We start from the raw sequence: 19,467 nt of genomic DNA on the forward strand, positions 1-19,467 counted from the left end.
TTTGCTTTTTTGTTATAAAAAAGCACGAACCCAAAGCAATTTAGTTTAACAAAGTGGGTATAGACGGCCCCGCAAAGAGTTACCGACGTCACTATCGTCTCTCTCGAAAAGTTTTCATCCTTCCTCTCTGCAATGCGGTGATAACCCATCATTTCAGTTTCACCGCTAAACGACGACGTTGAGCGCCACCTGCCATTTTCTCCATCTCCGGCGAATCCTGCTGTACGGCGGGATATTATCGGATTCACCACTTTTGGGGAATCGGGATGCTCACGCCGATTTCCAGCGATGTCCTCTCACGAGCAAGCCCTAGTGTCCCTGTTTTCCCAGCTAGCCTTGTCCTTCGACGGCGCCATTTTGGGTCTTGCCTTGGCGTATGCCGCTGTCCGTTCCGTCCTCAAACTTACTGCTAACTCTGCTGCGCTCGACAAGCTACGCGTCGCCCCTTCTCTCTCCGTTTCTGACCTCCGGTCACTTCTGGACAGTTCCGATGCTGACGGCAATTCCCAAGATGGCAACAAACTAGTTGTTGTCCGTGGCACTGTCGAGGCCAAGTCTGTCGTGGAGAGCGGCTGGAAAAGCTTAATACCTAGCGTATTAGTATCTCGCGAGTCTGGCGATAGCGCTGTGGCTATTCAGAGGACTCAAACGGTAATGTTCTTCTACCACTGTTTACTGGAAGACACTTTTTTTTAGCAACTTTGTAGAGATTGCTAATTGCTTGTTGCCGTAAACATTGTAGAATCCATACTCTGTCGGGGTGAATTCACCGAGAGCTTGAATTCTCCCTCATTTATTGAATTGTGTTTTTAGTGTGCACAACGTAGTGATACATGTCTGGCTGAATTGATTGGTGATATCTCTAGATTGTTATCTCACTGATGAGGCAGAGGCTGAGGTCAATGTGGATTTTACCCTTTCGTCACACGAATGGGTTGGTTTGTGATCCCTTGGCTATATTTTTGTCGGTGTTATGATGGCTGGCAATGCGTGTTGCTATTTCATTTTGGTTCTCTGTTCTCAGAAAGGCCAGGCAATCCTTGGAAGCTAAAACTTCAATAATGAATTTTGTAAATGAATATATTTTATTTGATATTTAATATTTTGATGATGTTCTGTTTTGTCATTAAATTCCACATTGTCGTGTTATCATGCGTTGCTTAGTATCCTTTGTCTGATGCTGACTAACATAAACTTCTTTTAGACTATATACCTACTTGTTTTTTTTTCTTAGGTTGTGTCACATCAACTGTTTGTTTTCTTGTTTGGATGAATAAGGATAAGCAGTCCTGATTTCATTGACGAATGATATTGTCTCATTGTCTATACGAGCATAAACTTGATTTCTTTGAATCTTCCCCTGCAATTGAACGATGAATTAACTCATTTTATTTTATGTTCTTGATTCATGTCATAAAGTGTATATATACTGAATGGAAGGGCTTCTTTGGTTGGACTTCTGATCTTCGAGCCTTATTCGCTAGAAATTTGAGGCAGCAAGAGAGTACATCTTTGAGAACGGTAAAGCATAACTTTGTTGCCTTTGGAGGATCCTATTTGATCTGATGCAACTAATTATTCAATTTAAAATTATCAAATCATTTGGACGTAATAGTTGACTGGTTATTTGAGTTTCTTGAGACCACATATCACCTATACAATTTAGTAGCCTAGTAGGGATAAGAGTCACTGTGGTTAACGATAATGGAGTTTTCATTCTAAGAATTGCGGATGGAGACATTCATAACTCAGATATTCTTTTCTTTTTTATTCCACAATCAATTTGCAGTGTTGATTACTTGTCACGTTGAAATGGAGATATTCATAGTCCAGACACTCTTTTTCCTTTTTTATTCCACAATCAATTTGTGGTGTTAATAACATGTCACAGTGAAATATCCTGTTGCAGAAACTCACACTGTTTAGCTTCCGGTTTCCAGCATAATGTAATTTAGTAGAGAGCCAAACTTGTAGAAAGGATCTAACTGGCAGGTTTAATGGTTAGAAGATGAATACCATCTTAGATAATATAGTATTATTATGGGCAAGTAGACTGAATGGTTCTGAAAAGCCAAGTGGACATAGTAATATAGTTCTTGTAGATGATTGCCCATTTGAGTTTATGATGTTCCTCAGGCAACTTTTATTTTTATCACTGATATAGGCCTTGCGTTTTTATGATTAGCTGAAAGGACTCTGTTGTCTTTTATGGTTTAAATTTCTTTATCCACTATCTCTTTGGCTTTTGGAATCTGATAGCCACTAAAATATTGTGGTTCCATTTTAGGTGCCCTTTGTTCTCATTGATGGCGGACGGCGACCTCATACTGATTATGTTGTTGTCAACTTGGAAGGCTCAAGGCATCCCTTACCTCTTACTACAGTTTATCATAAATTGCAACCCATAAATGCTTCTCCTTACACATTCTTGCAGGCACTTTTTGGACATGAGTATCCAGTGAGTTAATATTCTAAATGTTTTTTTAATGCATAGCATAAAATTTAGTTGTGTTCAACTTCAAGTTCAATACTTTGCCATTCTATGAATTATTATTTTAGCTCTTTCACTTTTGCAAATTGCGACTATGCTTTCATTAGCACATAATATGACAAAGTCATTATGCCATTTCTGTAGGTTGGATTACTGGATGAAGAGAAAATTCTTCCTTTGGGAAAGGATATCAGTGCTGTTGGCATATGCTATTTTAGAAATGGAATTGCCGAAATTAAGTCATACAAAGAGTTGCCATATTTTCTGTAAGACTTTTTACCTTGAATGTACACAGTTATTTTTTGGGTTCTGAAAACATTTCAACCTTTGGCATTGTGGTATTTAATTTTCTTAGTTAGGCTTCATTGTAGAGTAGCCTGTTCTGATTAATTGGTGGTCTTGCTGGGTAAATGCTAACAGAAAATATAAACTTTTTGAATGATGACGGTCTTTGTGATTCATATTCATGACCAATGAGGTAAGCTGGGACTTGGAATATGTCAAAGTATGATTTCAGTTATCCTAGCATTTATTATTTTGTCAACGTGCATTATATATTGTTTTGCATGTATCCACAATCCTTCAACGATTTCTTTTTGGCTGTATCAGTAAGACTAATGCTATATGATGCTTACTTTCTTTGTTCTTATTAGGACTCGTAGTGCACATAACTCAAGAAATTATTGCAGGTTATTCATCATTCTGGCAATGCTACTTAGTGAAAAACAATATCAAGTAATTGACATGTCTTTTGTAGGTCTGAATTGAATAAAGATCAGATGATTGCGGAGCTTACATTTAAAACAAAAGTACTTTTTTGGAGTGGTATCATTCTCAGTTCATTGTCAGTTGGGATTCTTGGTTATGCTTTTGTGAGGTATGCTATTTAGCTTTACCATTTTATTTTACTCTATTTTACCGCAGGGGGTAAAATTTGAATGGGTTTGTAACACATTGTGAATAGTGTTGATGGTAAAAGTAGATCACCATGTTTGGTATAGTAAACTTTGCTTCTCTGACTACCTTGTAGAGAGAGTCTCTCATTAGTTGGCATTTGGTGCTGTTTTCTCCTTAACAACTATGTTACAATTGAAATTTGAACAAAAATTATGATAAGTTTGATGGGTTGATGTTAATGCCCAATCAATTAAGATGTACTGTCGTTTTCAGAAACTGGAACAAGTGGAAACAGTGGAGGCAACAGAGGCAGGATCAGCAGCAAAGGCAAGCCAACTATGATAACGCTGAATTTGAGATTTTAGACGATGAGATAGAAGATGTTCCAGATGGACAATTATGTGTTATCTGTTTGATGAGGAGAAGGCGGTCTGTGTTTATTCCCTGTGGGCATCTTGTGTGTTGTCAAGGGTGTGCCATATCAGTTGAGCGTGAAGTGGCACCAAAGTGTCCTGTTTGTCGGCAGGAAATTCGCAATTCAGTGCGGATATTTGAATCTTGAGTAGACAGTTGCTGCTGCTACTTGATTAACTGCATCCAGAGTCTCGCATCGCATCACAGTTACATGGGTTTGATTGGCAGGAGGGTTGCATTTTCTTTTCAATTTAGATGTTCTAGATTTTGGCTGAATCATTCCTTTTCTAATTGGTCCTGTGAAATTCAAGTGAATTTATTGTATATATTTAATATGACTTTGATAGATTGGTTTGAGTAGCCTCATCTTTCATGGATAATCCTGTGCTGGTAACTGGTAACTACATAGGTTTTGAACCCGTTTGGTATGGTAGTGGTATCGTTTGCGTTGCGTAAACAGAATTCTATGCCCCCCTGGGGAATGAAACCCTAAAGTGTTTCGGCATTGGGATTCCCCCCTTACCGTTCCAGGTATCCTTTCAACGGTCCCCACTTTTGGGTGGATGTATATACTCACATGAATCAAACCGTACAGTTGTAAGTGCCCGCCTTAACAAAAAAAAAAAAAAAAGAACAAGAATTAAGCCCGTCTGTGATATAGCCAGCGTGTGCATTTGGCGAGACTTAAGTTTCTAACTTTTTATTATTTATTTGTTAAACGAGTTTCTAACTTTCTATTAACTGTTCGATGTTTGAAGAGCCGCTAATGATCAGGGAAGATGTTATTTTGTTATTTCGATTTTAAGAGAATAATTGAATTTGCAACTCAGAAGTCAGTACAGGTTTAAATTTGCTGTTCAATATTTGTATCATTCTGGAAAGAATTGGTTAATTGCTTTTGCAGATCACACAACAGGAATGGTAGACCAGATTTTTATAGTGCGAGATCTGATCTAATCTGGATGTACCTTCTCTATGTTTTAACTGGAAAAAGAAAGAAACCAGGCGTTCAACTCTGAAGCGGTGCAATGCACTCATTAAAAACCACCCAGCATGATCAAGAGCGAGAGAATTGAGAATGTGCAATCTCTCTTTATCTTACAAATAATAAGTATTACAATCTAAAGTTTCACCAGAACTACGGTTTGAAGTATGTAGAGAACAAGAATTTTGATGCCGCGATTCGCCGCTGAAATTTGCAAACTTATCCTATTTCCAGTTCAGTTCAGCATGGTGGTGGTGCATCTGAGTGTACAGTAGTGTTCTCTGCTGAAGCCATCCTTCACTCACTTAAAGCCGACCTGTGTCAATGATGAAGCCGATCCACCCTTGTCGTTCTTGTTTAGCTTCCACAAAGTACAGAAAGAAACAGGTTGCCCCTTCCACCATAGTCCCACACTGGTATGGTTCTCTTCTACTTTCATCTCCCAGTTATTATCATACTTCCTCAACAGAGCTCGAGCTCCATCAATCGCGTCCTCGCCAAAATTCTCCCCTACAAACCCTGCTTCTCTCATTCTATCACACCATTTCTCTTTTCCTTCATTCATCTCACGCTGGTTTGTCAATGCTTTTGCGGCCTCTCCTTCCATTAGTCTCCTGTCCTCACTCTCTTTTCCCTTGAATGCCGAGCTTATGGAATCCAAAAACTTCCATAAGAACTCCACTTTTCGCTCAAATCCGGTGGCGAAATTCCCACAACTATTGCAGCAACAGTCCATGTTGTTCTCGCTTAGTACCACCCCCTTGGGCTTCATGTTCCACAGAACCTTGAGAAATTCACTACGTTCATCAGGAGTGCTGTGATTCAGGTGGTGCAGCCTAAATTGTGCACATACAACAAAGGTTTCATCTGGCGAGACATCAAGAATTTGGGCGTTTAGATTCTGTAATGGATGATTGTCTAGCCTGTTTATCTGCAAGTTGATGTTCATAGACTTGGCAAAACCAAGGAGTCTAGAAGAGAAGTTGTCGCCAGGTGGGCCTATTGCAAATGGGGTCTCCATGTTCTGGTCATTTTCTGCTGACGCAGTCACCACAGTAAGGCGAACCAGTGGAGGAGGTCCACCAGGCCGGCGAGTCAAGGCCTCTAAAAATGTTGGCCATTGAAAACCATGAGAGACCCCAATGTCAATGATGTGAAGTGTTTGTAAACTATTGGATTCTTCAGCAAGAATCTGCAGAATGGAAGAATTAGCTATGTTATTAGGAAAGGCAAACCAGGGGCTAACCTCATAGAACTTGAGCAGAGATCTTTGAAAGAACCGTGGGTCTGCAGAAGCAAAAGTAACAGGCCCGGAAGATGCTGTGGTGGAAGAAAAGGAAGTAGAAGAAGATAAATGTTGTGTTAGTGCTCGGAGACCATGAGCAGCTAGCCGGTGGTTGGCATCACCGGTCGGCGAGGCGAGCTCATGGAGAACATACAAGAGGTGCTGCACACGAGTCAGATTCCCTGTAGCCAAGGCTAGAGCACAAGGATTCAGCAACTGCTCTGCCCACCTTCCTTCTTTGTTGTTACCGTTATTACAGTTATTCCCGTTGGCCTTAGCAGAACCCTTCTTGTTCCCTGCAGATTTCTTAACCGTTGTCCCTTCTACAACTGCATCTCCATTGTCAGCTTCATTGGCTGGACGGCACTTGATTTTCTTGGACTTGTGATTCTGAGATGGTTTGAGACATAAATCATCAGAATCATTTCTCTTCTTTGACAGATCAGAAGATGGTGGCTTATTAGAACTGTAAGGCTCAGTGGGTGTTTTGCCGCCACTAATAGCGGCAGACATGGCGGTGCCGGTGGCGGCATCGGGAGATCCAGTGCCAGCATCAACATGGAATTGTTGGCCCATGTCTTGTCCATGACCCCACAAGTTATAATCTTCAACAATGCAACCTGGGTTATATGGATCATCCATCCAAGATGGATAGTAAGAAACAGAACCTTCAAACCAATCCAGAATGTGATCCGATGCTGGGTTTGGTGGCTCCATGGTAACTTTTCTGATATAATCCAAGAAACGGAAAGAAAGATTGAAGGAATGAACAATGAAGAATTTTGAAGGAGCGTGTGGGATCATTGACCCAAGAGGAAGGAGATAGAGATGGGAAGCTAATAGCTGATTTGTTTGAGAAAAATAGTTATAAAATGAAGCATGGGGCAGAGATGTTTCATGAAAGAGACAAGGGAAGGCATTTTCTAATTGTTCGTGTGCTGTTCGTTTGGAGGATGTGATGTTTTATTGAGGATTATTTAGGTTGCATAGGTTAGTAGGAAACTGTGTCTCTTCTTTGTGTTAGGTGGCTACCTTATTCTTTATTAGGATTGGATGGAGGAATTTTTATGTAAGTGTTTTTTTTTTTTTTTGGGTGCCGCTTTGTGGTGGGATTTTTGTTTGAGAGAATGACAATTAAATTTTAAAAGAGAAAATTAAAGAAAGTTAAGTTCTTGATAAATTTTTTAAAAAAAAATTAATTGTAAATATTGATTTAAATAATTATAAATTTAAAAGTTTCAGTAATATGATATTTAAATTTTAAATATGATAATTAGTTTATCATTCAGATTTTTGTTTATAGCTGTTTGAATTGGTAATTATAATTTATTTTACAAAAAATTTTATCATGAATTTAATTTTCATTAATTCATTTTTTTGGAGCTTTTTTTTCATTCTTCCTTTTTATTTTAAATTATTGAATCTCATGAGACGGCAGACAATATTTGACTAATTGAAAAATTCTTGTTTTTGTCTGGTCAGGCTTCTCTACTTCAACTCTTTATGCTCTGTTTTGTTGTTGAAACCAACGGATTCTTTTTGTTTTTCTTACTCATTTTCCCTCCCCTTCTTCTATAATTAGTGAGAAGCTGCATCTTATATATATTAATTGGAATTTTAATTTTAATTTGTTGAAGTTTCTTTTTCCCTTGATATGAACAATCTGCTAGAACACTAATATTAATAAATTAATAAATAAAATAATGTCAGGAATTTTCTTATGAATCCACTTGTTCAACGGGAATAATGTTGTATTTGATCCAATCAATGGAGTTATCTAGTTCAGGTACGTGCAAAACTTGACATAAACACCGAATAAAATTTTATTATAAAGAAATTGAGTCTCTGGATCTTAGAAATTTTAAATTTACTCTTTTATAATCATGCAATCATGTATTTAAAGTGATAAAGAGAGAAAAGAGTATGACCGTGAATAAATTAATTACACGTGGTTCTTTTTGTAATTGTAGAGATATCGTATTGAAAATAAAAATATCTTTAATGCCATATTTATTCCAAATTTCAGTGCCCATAGTTGCTATTATAATTTAGAGAAAATTATTCACAAGGACCAAATTCAGAAGTTATTGATTTTTAGAGATCTCGAGTGTTAAATGCTTGGGTCAACACTGATAAATTTTCAAAATTTAGGTGTTAAATATTTGAACTTGATCTTTAAAAATGAATAATTTTAAAATTTGGTCCTCGGGAGTGATGTTCCCTAAATAATTTTAAATTTTTTCACAATTATAGATTTATTAAAACGTTAAAATAAATCAACCTAATAAGCAGCATAAATTTAGCAGTAATTTTTATTTTTCAAAATAAAATTGTAAATTGCAATCCAAAAAAAATTATTGGTGATTTTAAAAAAATTAACTTAAAATTAATTTTAAAATGCCTTGTAATTGGTATCAAAGGAAAATGTGTATAGGATTCTTCTTCTTCTTCTTTTTGGTCTGCCTAAATTTGGTGGTTAGGGATGATTTAATTCAACATGATTGCAGAGAGGTTGTTTGTACTCTACCAAATTGTTTACAGCCATTTGACCTTGTACTTCCCCCCCTTCTTTTTTTTTTGCCATAAAAATGTGACAAAAATTATCAATACTGAAGAGTGTTAGAAACTGTGTCTGTAGTGGAGCTGGTAAGTCAAGGGGATAATAAAAAGAAAATTTGAGCTGGCTAAATTAATTAAGAAAAGTTATTATTAGTGTGACTTTTTCCCGCAGAATTTTAAAAAACTGAGAAATTATGGGACTAGGCACTAGGCTGCTCTATATTTGTTTATTTTATGAGTGGAGGATTATAAGATGGAATACTCTTACAATTTGAGGCAATGCATTGCAAATTGAGGAGATGTATTGCAACAAGGTATTTGTTTTTTTTTTAAAAAAAAAAACTTATGATCAATTTGACTTTGAATAAAACTTTTTGGACTGTTACAAATTTATAGCTTATTAATAGAACATTTTTTTTAGAAACTAACTTTTTTATTTGACAACGATTATGATGACTTTTGCTAATATTAAAATAATTCGAGCATTTTATTCGATTAAGTCAAGTAAAAATAACTTAATATATTTTAAATAATCTTAAGTATTCAAATTTTCTAGATAAAATCTATTTTATTTGGGTTTCAAAATACTTAAAGATGAGTTTATAGATAGCACAGTAAACATTATATAATTGTCATAAAAACAATTTGAGCATTTTCCGTTAATTTCTTTGAGAAATGAAATAGTTGAATACGTATACTAATATTTCAAATTTAGTATTCTTTTTTTTTTTTTGGTGTGGTGATGATATGAAATCCTCTTCTTGTTTTTTTTGGCCTATAGAAGAGTGGGGAAATTATTTTAGCATCTTCATAAAATATAAAATGTCAAGACACTTCAAGCGCATGATATGATGGAGTTCACAAGAACAGGGGGTAAAGCCAGGATTTTAATTTTTAATTAGAAGAGCCGAGATTACAATATTGTAATTGAAGAAAAGATATATATATATATATATATATAACATAAATATTTCATCATACATATTTATATTAGATTTTTACAAATATAGAACCAAAATAAATATGCCCCTTATTTTGTAAGTTTTGCCCATCAATTCTTCATAACATAAAAATAATTAATTATTATGACTATAATAAACTTTTAAGTAATCTCAATCTTAATATAAATTATTATTAAATTGGTGAAAAGTACATCTTTCATTTTATTGTGAAAACCACAAATCAATAATTTTTTTCTTAGACATCACTCTTTCACTCCTAAAAAAATATGGATTGTAAACTATATTATCTAAGATATGAAAGGGAATAAAAAAACTAGAAAAAATCATTACACAAAGTGCAAAATATATTAAATATATATAAGGTATTGCAAATCACAACACAAATTGCACAATAAAATAATAAACAATGAAAGAGTAAGGCATATGAAGATTCGAGTGGCTTATCTTGACATTGTCCTTTATATTTGCTTACTTGATATACTACCAAGGTCATGAGATTGAGATTGAGGCCAAGGTCATCGATTCAGCAAGAAAGAGATAAAACCAAAGAGAAAGGGAAGACCGAAAGCAAAAGCATAGAGGGATTACTTTATTGATTCATTAATGCAGTCAAGATCGTTGCTTAATTGACAATGTGATAATAAGATTACTTGAATATTTGATAATGGGACTGTAGTAATTCGAATTTTCATACATAGCATAATATGTGACATATATTCCTCAACTCAAATAAAAAAAACTTACATAATATAATATATTATATGAGGAAACTTACCTAATATAATATATTATATAACATATTTTTAGATATTTATTTTTCTACTTTTTATATTTTAGTTTATATTTATTAGAAAGAAAGTAGATCTTATGTTTAATATTAATACAGAGACATTTGTGTGGTTGAAAATATATAACTTTCATGTTTTACTTTAAAAAAAAAGTTAATATATAATTTGAATTCTAAACTATAAGTCTAGGGATAATTTAAACTCTAAACTTTAAAAATATACATTCTAAACCTTAAATAATTAAAATTGGGGTAATTTCATCCCTACCATTAACTTCATCAAATTCATTTGAAAAAAATTACATTTTAAGCCTCAATTCGACAGATGTTTATTGAAAGTTAGCGATAGGGTAAAGTTGCCCCAACTTTAATTGTTTAGAGTTCAGAATGTACCTTTTTAAAAGTTTAAAGTTTAAATCACCCCCTGAACTTATAGTTCAGGGCCCAAATTACATATTAATATTTTTGTATCTTAAAAAATGCATTATAATCAATAATAATTCAACAATAATAGAACAAAAGTATATTTTGCGTATTATATCAAGTTTTAAAAAGATTTCAAATGAGTGTATAAGTTTTTGGGTTGGAATTGATCGATGAAAGTAAAAATTTATAAAACAAAACTAAATTCTTTTATAATAAATAAAGAGACAAAAAAAAGTGTATGAAGAGGAATCTATTCTAAATTTTTTTCTAACAAAGAATGATAATATTTTTTTTCACTGATATTATTATAAGATTTCATTACGCCAAAGAACAAACAGGAAAATATATAAAAGTGCGCTTATAGCAAAAGATTATATCATGCTCCTATTGCTGCTACTAATAGTCTATCAAAACCTCACCCAACAAAAACAAAAATAGTCAACTCCATTTCATTCATACCATCATAATTTCTACCAAAACTGTTTTACTTATTATTACAATTTACAGCCTTCTTTTATATAATTTTATCATCATCATCATCATTATTTACCATTTTTTATTCCTTCTTCTGATCATATCTTGGAAAATTTGTAATATTATCACGAGTTAATATATAATTTAAACCTTAAAGTATAGATTTAGGAGCAATTTAAACCTAAACTTTTAAAAAGTGCATTCTTAACCTAAATAGTTAAAGTTGAGGCAATCTCGCCTTACTGTTACCTTTTAACAAAAATTGGAGCTTAAAGAGCAATGTTTCTCAAATGAATTTGACGGACATTTGTTGAAAATTAATGGTAAGACAAAATTATCTCAACTTTAATTATTTAGGGTTTAGAATATACTTTTAAAAGTTTAGGGTTTAAATCACCCATGAACTTATAATTTAAGGTTTAAATTGTATATTAACTTGAAAAAAAAATTAGAAAGTTAGGGTTCACCTCTCTCTTCCTCATGCCACTGCACAAGATAAATGGCGATCAAACCATAAACAATAACACCAACGATGTCCTTAATGAATTGATTACGGTTATTAAAGCCATTTTATTACACATTAATAAGGATTAGCTCCATCTTAGATTTCATAATAATGTCCATTCTTTCTTTCTTGTTTATGATATATTTTCGTGGCCTTGGTGATTACATTCTGCTTTCTACATTTAGTTTTGTGATTTAATATTTGTTTGTATGATCAAAACAAGAAGATGCGATCAATGAAAAAAGATATTTTAAGTAGCGTTTTGAAATTGTTATTACTCTTCATCAATGTGAATACATCTCTGCAATATAACTACAACTTGTTTCTTATTTAAGCCTGAAAATATTATGTTGTGATTCCTGAGAATACAAGCAGTAGCTTTAATACGAGTAAATATTTACACTAATGAAGTTCAGAAATTATTATTCCTCTTCAATGAAAACATTATCCTTGAAATGTCATGATGAATGATGATTATGTTGTAATTTTTGAGAATACGAGAAATAGTAACTTTAAAGTATATAATATCAGAGATAACATATATTCCAATCTGAATACTGATTTTATTTTCTTAACTTTGATCCATTAGATGAATCTTTTTCCATATATAAAATCATTTGTAGGGACAACCATACTTGTTTTTGGGTGGTGAGACTAGTCAAAATGACGCAAAGGCCAAAAAGAGACAAATTCCAACTTTTAAAAAGAAAAACCAATAGAAACGAAAAATTGCAGCTCAGCTTAACGTTGACATGCACAAATACTACTATCAGCCATATGAGATATGGGATAAGGTCCTTCAAAACCATACACTGAGATCAACCCAAAACTTTATCACCAACATTAATCTGAAAAGTTCCATGCATGAATAATGGAACTAAGCAAAAGTTAAACAATTCATATATATATCAACCATATAAAAGGAGACATTGGATAAGGTTTCCCAAGGCCTGAAACCACATATATTAGAATTAAGCGGGATGAAACTAGCACACAAATTTATTAAGAACAGAAACAGTAATTTGAAAATTCAGTGACAATGAGATTGGCTCGAACTTCGTACAAGAAGAATGGGAGAAACAGAAGAACATTGGAAAACTGAAAAGAAGAAAAATTATCAAGCGATGGAAAACAATTGGCAGTTAAGGAATTAAGCCTATCCTATCCTAGCCAGTGCCTCCAAGAACACCCTTGAGCTTCTTAACTTGAGCATCATCAAGGAAAGTGACCGCTTCCACCAACTTAGAAGGCAATTCATTGCCAAACAAAACATAATCAAGGATTTGAAGGCCAGGGTCAGGGCTACTGAATGAAACAACAGCAGTAGCCTTGTTTTTCCCAGCATTAACCTGAAAGTGCAGCAATCCTTGTGGGAAAACCATGATCTCTCCCTTGTTTAGCTTCTTCAAATAGACAGCGTTAGCTGAGGACACAAACCCAGCAAGGATGTGACCATGAAGCACAACTAGGAGCTCAGAAGCAGCAGGGTGTGTATGAAATGGAATGACACCATTAGGGGCTAAGTCTAGCCTGGCCGCAGATATGCCAAGCCCATTCACACCTGGGAATTGGGCCACAAAGGCTGGGCTCACTGCTGCACTTATGATGTTTGTGGTGTTTCCAGATTTGGCCAAGGCAGTGTACACAAAGTCATCTGCAGTTACATTAGCAGCTGCCTTGCAGGGGTAGCCTGCAGGGCCTTCTGCAGCCATAAGGTCAGCTACACAGAAGTCTGCAGCATTGGAGGTGGAGGATGATGATGATAGGACAAGAGAGAAGAGGAAGATAATGTGAAGCATCTTGATGAGTGTTTGTGTGTGAATTTTTTTGGTATGAAGGGAATGTGGGAGGTGCAATGGCATATATAAGAATTAGATCTTGCAAGTCGGAGCGAAAAGGTATGGCCATGCAGTATGTGATGCCAAATGCCAACGGAAACAAAAGTGCCTTGCCCACGAATTATTATGGCATTAAATGCTGATAGGGTCCCCACCATGCAATATCAAAGAGGGTATTAATTTTTAGTTAGTCAAAAGCCTATTTGATAAAAGTTCATTTATGTTTTGATATATTTTTCCAAAAGTAAGCTTGGTAAATGAAAAGTTGTTTGGATAATATGGGAATAAGCTGAAATTAGCTCCAATCTACATTTCAAAAGTTAAAAGCTAGCGTTTATCGAGTGAACTTTTAGTCAGATTTCAAATAAATTTTCAAATTAGCACAATAAATACTCAAATAACATTTGGGTTCAGATGACATGTCAAGAGTACTTTTCAAATGGGAAAAGCTGTATCTGAAAACAGCCTAAGATAAGTGGACTAAGTTAATAATATAAAAGACATATAAACATGCTACATACGATTTTTCAGTGAGTTCACTGCCAATATAGTTACATGTCTATATAATTAATTGGTTTGGCTTATTTACCTTTTATAAACATCATTGGTAGATCACACTAACATGAACAGATAAGCAAGCATGTCACAATTATATTCTGCTTAATAGTATTGTTACAGACTAGATATGCCAAAAAAATTTTCAAAACCTTTTGAAGAGTAGGAAATGAACTGATGAAGTAATGAATAGTGATTTTGCAATATGGTTCTCAGGCAGGAAAGCCTTAATCGGGTGATAAAATTTGGGTCTGAATATAATGCTGATAAGAGATGTTTAATTAATTTTGTGAGGAATTAGTGCATACTGACACTGCTGGGAAGTTGTTGCTGGTGATTATATCTATATTTTGAGAAGGCCATGCCCAATAAATGAAATACTGCTTTTTCAATCGAGAAATGTTCTACATCTTGCCAGAAAAGGAAAACTTTTTTCCCATTTAATTTTGGGGAAGGAGAAGATATTTTGTGAAGTACTAACATCAGCCAGATGGCAAGAACCGGAGAGTCATTAGGAAGTGGTCCAGTGTCACATGGGAAGAAGAAGAGGAAGCACATAAACAGACATTTTGACAGCTAAATGTCTTGAAGTGCTCTCAAAAGGATCCATGCAAATGTGTGGATAAGAAGAAAGCTTTTCCTGCTGAGATATATTGCAGTGACATCCCACTCAGACTAATCGGAGATTTCATTACAAAAGGATACATGTAAAGGAATATAATTGAAATAGACATACACACACACTAGTATAAAAAACATTTTTAGCCACACAGTTAAAAGTCATTTTTCACAACAAAAGATAGTGTAATAGAAGATTATGTCGTAATAAATTGAGACTTTTCGCCACAGGTCAATCTGAAAACTATGGTAAAAAAATAACATTTTTTGCCATAGTTTTCAAAGTACCTGTGGTGAAAAATGGATTTGTAAAAGAATAAAAATCATTGATGAATCGAGATTCCTTAGATACTAAACCCTCCAATTTAGCCTATTGGTTTTTCAATAAATCACTAATTTTAGAAAATTAAATCCAGTGCATGATATAATCTACTTATCCAATGTAATCAACCGTACAATTAATGAATAAAAATTATGCTTTAATCAAATAATTTATGTTTTGAAATTTAAAAACAATTGACAACATGACAACATTTAAATAGAAATTTCCCAAGATCTAAAGCCATAAATTCAGTTATTTATTTCTAATGCATCCGCAATTTCAATAACAGAACAATTTAATTTTAGTTAATTAAATCTAATGCATGGCAACTAATAATTATTTTTAACTAAATTATAATAAAAAAATAAAAAAATTAATTATAATTAGAAAAATAAAAATGAATTTTAAAAAATGAACAAAAAAATTAAGGTAAAATATGCCAAAAAAAGCTAAAAAATGAAAAAAAAAAAAAAGTAGCCAAACAATAATGATAAAAACTTGGAGCTGAAGGAGGACACGTGAAGGTTGGACACGCGAGCTAAAAGAGGTAGTGGTGACCACGTGAGCTAAAGGCAAGCGAAGAGCTACGGGCAACATGCTTGAGGGTGGAGTTGAAGCTTGGCCAATGAGCTGTGGGTGAAGAAGCCAAGAGGCAATAGCGATGAGAGCAAAGGGAAGAGCTAAGGGCAAAAGGCTATGGAGGTCGAGAGATGGGGGCAAAGAGCTTGAGGATCAAAATGTGGGAGGAGTTGTGGGTAAAAGGAGCTTATGATGAGCTGAAAGAAAATCCTAAAGAGAGCAAAGTTGATGGTGGCGATGATAGACCCAAGGGAGAAGGTGCACAAATTTTTTTACATAACCTAACATCTAAGGGTTTTAAACCCTCAACTTTTCATTTACAGCAACAAGTCCGAGGAGAACTTGTTACTGTAAATCAACTAAATTTTTAATAAATAATTAAGGTGATTAATTATTTTTAAAATTTTAGGTAACTTATAATGAACTTGTCACCATAAGTTATGTAATATTTTTTTAAATTACCTAAAGGATTTACCCCTCAGTTAATTTTTTTTAATAGCTGAGTGGTATTTACAGCAACAAGTCCTAGAGATAAATAATTTATAGTGACAAGTCCTCTTGAGATCTATCACTGTAAATCAAAAGTTGTGGGTTTTTTTTAACTCTCAACTAAATTTTTAAATTTTAAGCTTAGACTTGTCGTCATGTAATAATTTTTTTTAATAATCAAAGATTTACCGCTCAACTAATTTTTTTTTAAACCTTGAAATTATGTTGACAATTCGACCTCGGACTAGTCGCCATAAGTTATGTAATAAATTTTTTAATAGTTGAGAGGTTTACCCCTTAGCTAATTTTTGTTTTAACATCTGAGGGATTTATGCCTCAGCTAAAACTTATTACATAACTTAGTTTAATTTAAAAACATTAAAATTATAATTAATAACTTAATTTAATTAGTCAATTTATTAAGTTCTATTAGATTTAATTAATTTTTTCTAAATTCATACATAATTAAAAAATGTATTTTAATTAATTAGTTTTATTAGTTTATTTAATTTTTTTAATTGTCACTCAGGCATTTATGATGACAGTGCTTTATGGGATTATGGCCATAAATGCTACATTTTTCAACTTATTAACATATTTGCCATTAAGTCTAATATCACTCCAATTATTTAATAAACTGTGAAGAAAAATTTGTGGTTAAAACTTGTGTTTGCATTAGTGATATAATGTGATGCAGATAAATATCATCCAATTTTTCTTTCAGTGGTAGTAAATGGATTGGATTTAAAGGGTAAGTGGTGCTACAGCTTAAAGAATTATAATTCTGTTATTAAGTTCAACCTTCTAATAGATGCCCCCTTTTCCTTTGCATACATATATTGATATTTTGTGGAGAGCTCCCCGGTGACTTGGTGATAACAAGGCTTGAGGTTTTTTGTTAACTATTTTATTATAAAAATTGTACATGTTTCACATATGAGCAAGCCTCTGACGGAATTTAATAATTCATTGGACAATAACTGGTCAAAATGACTCTGATGTAAAATGAATGATTGTTCTGCATTATGCTCACATTTTAGCTGTTGTCCTCCATATTCTGCAGTCACACAGTTTCAAATGTGCGTACAACCATGTTGCTTTTCTATTTCTTTTTATAAGTGAAAAAAAAGGAAAAAAAAAAGAAAAAGAAGATGAAAATAGAAGTTGGGGTCGTATTTCAGTGAGCCCTAAATAGAGAACAAAGTACAGGTGTTCTTGCAAAAAATGGAAGACAGTAATAAAAATATACTCATACACCATCAATATTCCCCTATTACATGAACAAAATTCTCTCTCTCTCTCTTTTTTCTCTTTTCTTTCAGTATAATGGTCCTTGCCTTTGTCCAATGTAAATCCTCTTACGGAGTACCTTTACATCTGAGAATAAACTTGGTGCACATATCGTTCATCTCTTTTTTTGGACTGATCTGATTTGGATGGTCTGGATCGTTACTTTTCTATTAAAAAGGAAGCAAGATGCAAAATAAAAAATAAAAAAAATGCTTTTCAACTATCAATTCTAAAAAAAATTATAATTCAGACAACAAAGTAAAAATAATAAATTAAAAAAGTACAAATTAAATCTAAATGATCTAAATAAAATCTACATTGATCACATCAAGTAAGGAATGTACAAAATCTGAATTACTTTTATATTGGTTGAATATATTTGAAGTTTGTCCAAGATGTTTCATAATAAGAATCAAACCCTAATTTTTTTTTTTTTTGCCAACAAGAATCAAACCCTAGTTGAGAATTCAAAACTTTATTCCTCCAAACTAATTGAACTAGCTTCCTTCCTTGAGTCAGTCAAGGCTTTCCAGGTTTAGGGTTCACTCCTATAAGGCCCCAAGTCATTTGGTCAGTATAGGCTTACTAGAAAAATGCAAAGAGACACCTTCAAGTCTTGAGAACCAAACAAAAGAATCAATCCTCAATTGATGTAGCTAGCTAGATAGAGAAGGACCCCTTTAAAGGCTGCAAATAATTATGCATCGAGATTCAATACAGAGCTTCTTCCCATGGTGGCTTGGCTTTTTAAACCAAAATGAAATATAAATTACACAATAGATGATAAAATCAAGTTTAGACTTTAGAATATCAAATAGCAAGGCAATGGAAGAAGTACATAATACATATAAATTTGCTGTTTTGTGGCCGGAGGGTTTAGCTTTTTCTTATGGTGAACAAGGGTTATATATTCATCTACGCCTGTTACAGGTTCTGGTTTAATCCTCCATCTTCAAAAATACTCAGTATCTCACAGCCGTATATAAGATTTTTCTCAAATTTATGAACGATCATTTGTATTGATTATGTAAAATTCCACACAAACCAATTTTGTTTGGCTCAATGTGGTATACTTACATGAGATGGAGTAAAAATTTGGATCCTCTACATTCATAATAAATGCATACAGTGTATTCGATTCCTTTGTGCCATTTATTTTATCAAATATATGAACACATGAATATAAAGTACTTTCTCCGTTAAAAAATATAACACATTTTCTGAGGAGTTGTATGTTAAAAAATGTAAGACATTTTTAGTCTTTTTGAGATGTAATCATTGTTTTTCTTTTTAAGTGCCTCTATTAATGAATGACTTTATATTTATTATAAGATGTTTAATAGGGGGTAAATATAAAAAGATATGTTTAATTTAAAAGTAAATAACTACTTTATTAAGATGAGATTTAATTAAAAATGTCTTATATTTTTAAATGAAGTGAGTATTTAAAATCTTGAATGAAATAATCTTGACGGTTATCATACACAGTAGTAATAATGTGCCGGGCATGCCATTATTATATATCCATGAAATTTGCCTCTATTATTGATCTTCAAAAATAATTTCTATTGCATTTTACTCAAAAAAGCAATTTTGGATTAGTGCCTACCATGTTGTTTTTGATCTATACTCACGAATGGGTTTGTCTTACAAGATTCAGAGACAGTACCTACCATATTAAACATATTCATTGCTGGCTCACTCATCTAGTCTAATCTATAGATGTGATACTAATTACCTAGCTACCTAAACAAATCATTGTCTTAATGAGACATATCAACCTCGCAAATATTGCAGATTTGCAGTCTTGGTACTTCCACGCCCATGCTCTCATATTTCTATCTGAATATTCCTTTACAATAATATTCGTTTTATTTTTCTCTAGACATTAAATCAGAACATGACAGTACCGACAAGTCTGATTGTGATCAAACCCATTTCATAACAAGTTATGTTTAAAAAACATCATACAAGCCAGGAAAAGCATGCAG

The 19,467-nt window shown here is 33.5% G+C and overlaps 3 protein-coding genes across 3 annotated transcripts; 1 reads left to right on the forward strand and 2 right to left on the reverse strand.

Moving 5' to 3' along the window:
• The first annotated feature begins 50 nt into the window (after nt 1-50).
• LOC129291029 (E3 ubiquitin-protein ligase SPL2-like) lies at nt 51-4,148 on the forward strand. The gene is made up of 6 exons (XM_054928123.1): nt 51-651; nt 1,420-1,521; nt 2,288-2,458; nt 2,636-2,757; nt 3,249-3,368; nt 3,662-4,148. The coding sequence occupies exons 1-6, from the start codon at nt 289-291 to the stop codon at nt 3,948-3,950; spliced, it is 1,167 nt and encodes a 388-aa protein (XP_054784098.1). The 5' UTR covers nt 51-288; the 3' UTR covers nt 3,951-4,148.
• A 662-nt stretch (nt 4,149-4,810) lies between these two features.
• On the reverse strand, nt 4,811-6,974 carry LOC129291028 (protein NODULATION SIGNALING PATHWAY 1). Its single transcript, XM_054928122.1, has one exon. It carries the CDS (start codon nt 6,874-6,876, stop codon nt 5,089-5,091), a length of 1,788 nt encoding a protein of 595 aa, XP_054784097.1. The 5' UTR covers nt 6,877-6,974; the 3' UTR covers nt 4,811-5,088.
• A 5,792-nt stretch (nt 6,975-12,766) lies between these two features.
• LOC129291452 (germin-like protein subfamily 3 member 1) lies at nt 12,767-13,674 on the reverse strand. Its single transcript, XM_054928804.1, has one exon. The coding sequence runs from the start codon at nt 13,645-13,647 to the stop codon at nt 12,952-12,954; it is 696 nt and encodes a 231-aa protein (XP_054784779.1). The 5' UTR covers nt 13,648-13,674; the 3' UTR covers nt 12,767-12,951.
• Nucleotides 13,675-19,467: the final 5,793 nt, after the last annotated feature.

The sequence above is a fragment of the Prosopis cineraria genome, unplaced genomic scaffold (assembly GCF_029017545.1).
Source record: "Prosopis cineraria cultivar Desert tree isolate PC_DT_omini unplaced genomic scaffold, ASM2901754v1 PC13, whole genome shotgun sequence".
Classification (NCBI taxonomy): Eukaryota; Viridiplantae; Streptophyta; class Magnoliopsida; order Fabales; family Fabaceae; genus Prosopis; species Prosopis cineraria.

Excerpts from the sequence above, each read along its gene's own strand:
- LOC129291029 (XM_054928123.1), top strand. The coding sequence starts at position 289 with ATGTCCTCTCACGAGCAAGCCCTAGTGTCCCTGTTTTCCCAGCTAGCC. Across the intron at positions 2,459-2,635 it reads TTTTTGGACATGAGTATCCA|GTTGGATTACTGGATGAAGA; the intron begins GTGAGTTAATAT and ends CCATTTCTGTAG. Across the intron at positions 3,369-3,661 it reads CTTGGTTATGCTTTTGTGAG|AAACTGGAACAAGTGGAAAC; the intron begins GTATGCTATTTA and ends TGTCGTTTTCAG.
- LOC129291452 (XM_054928804.1), bottom strand. The coding sequence starts at position 13,647 with ATGCCATTGCACCTCCCACATTCCCTTCATACCAAAAAAATTCACACA.
- LOC129291028 (XM_054928122.1), bottom strand. The coding sequence starts at position 6,876 with ATGATCCCACACGCTCCTTCAAAATTCTTCATTGTTCATTCCTTCAAT.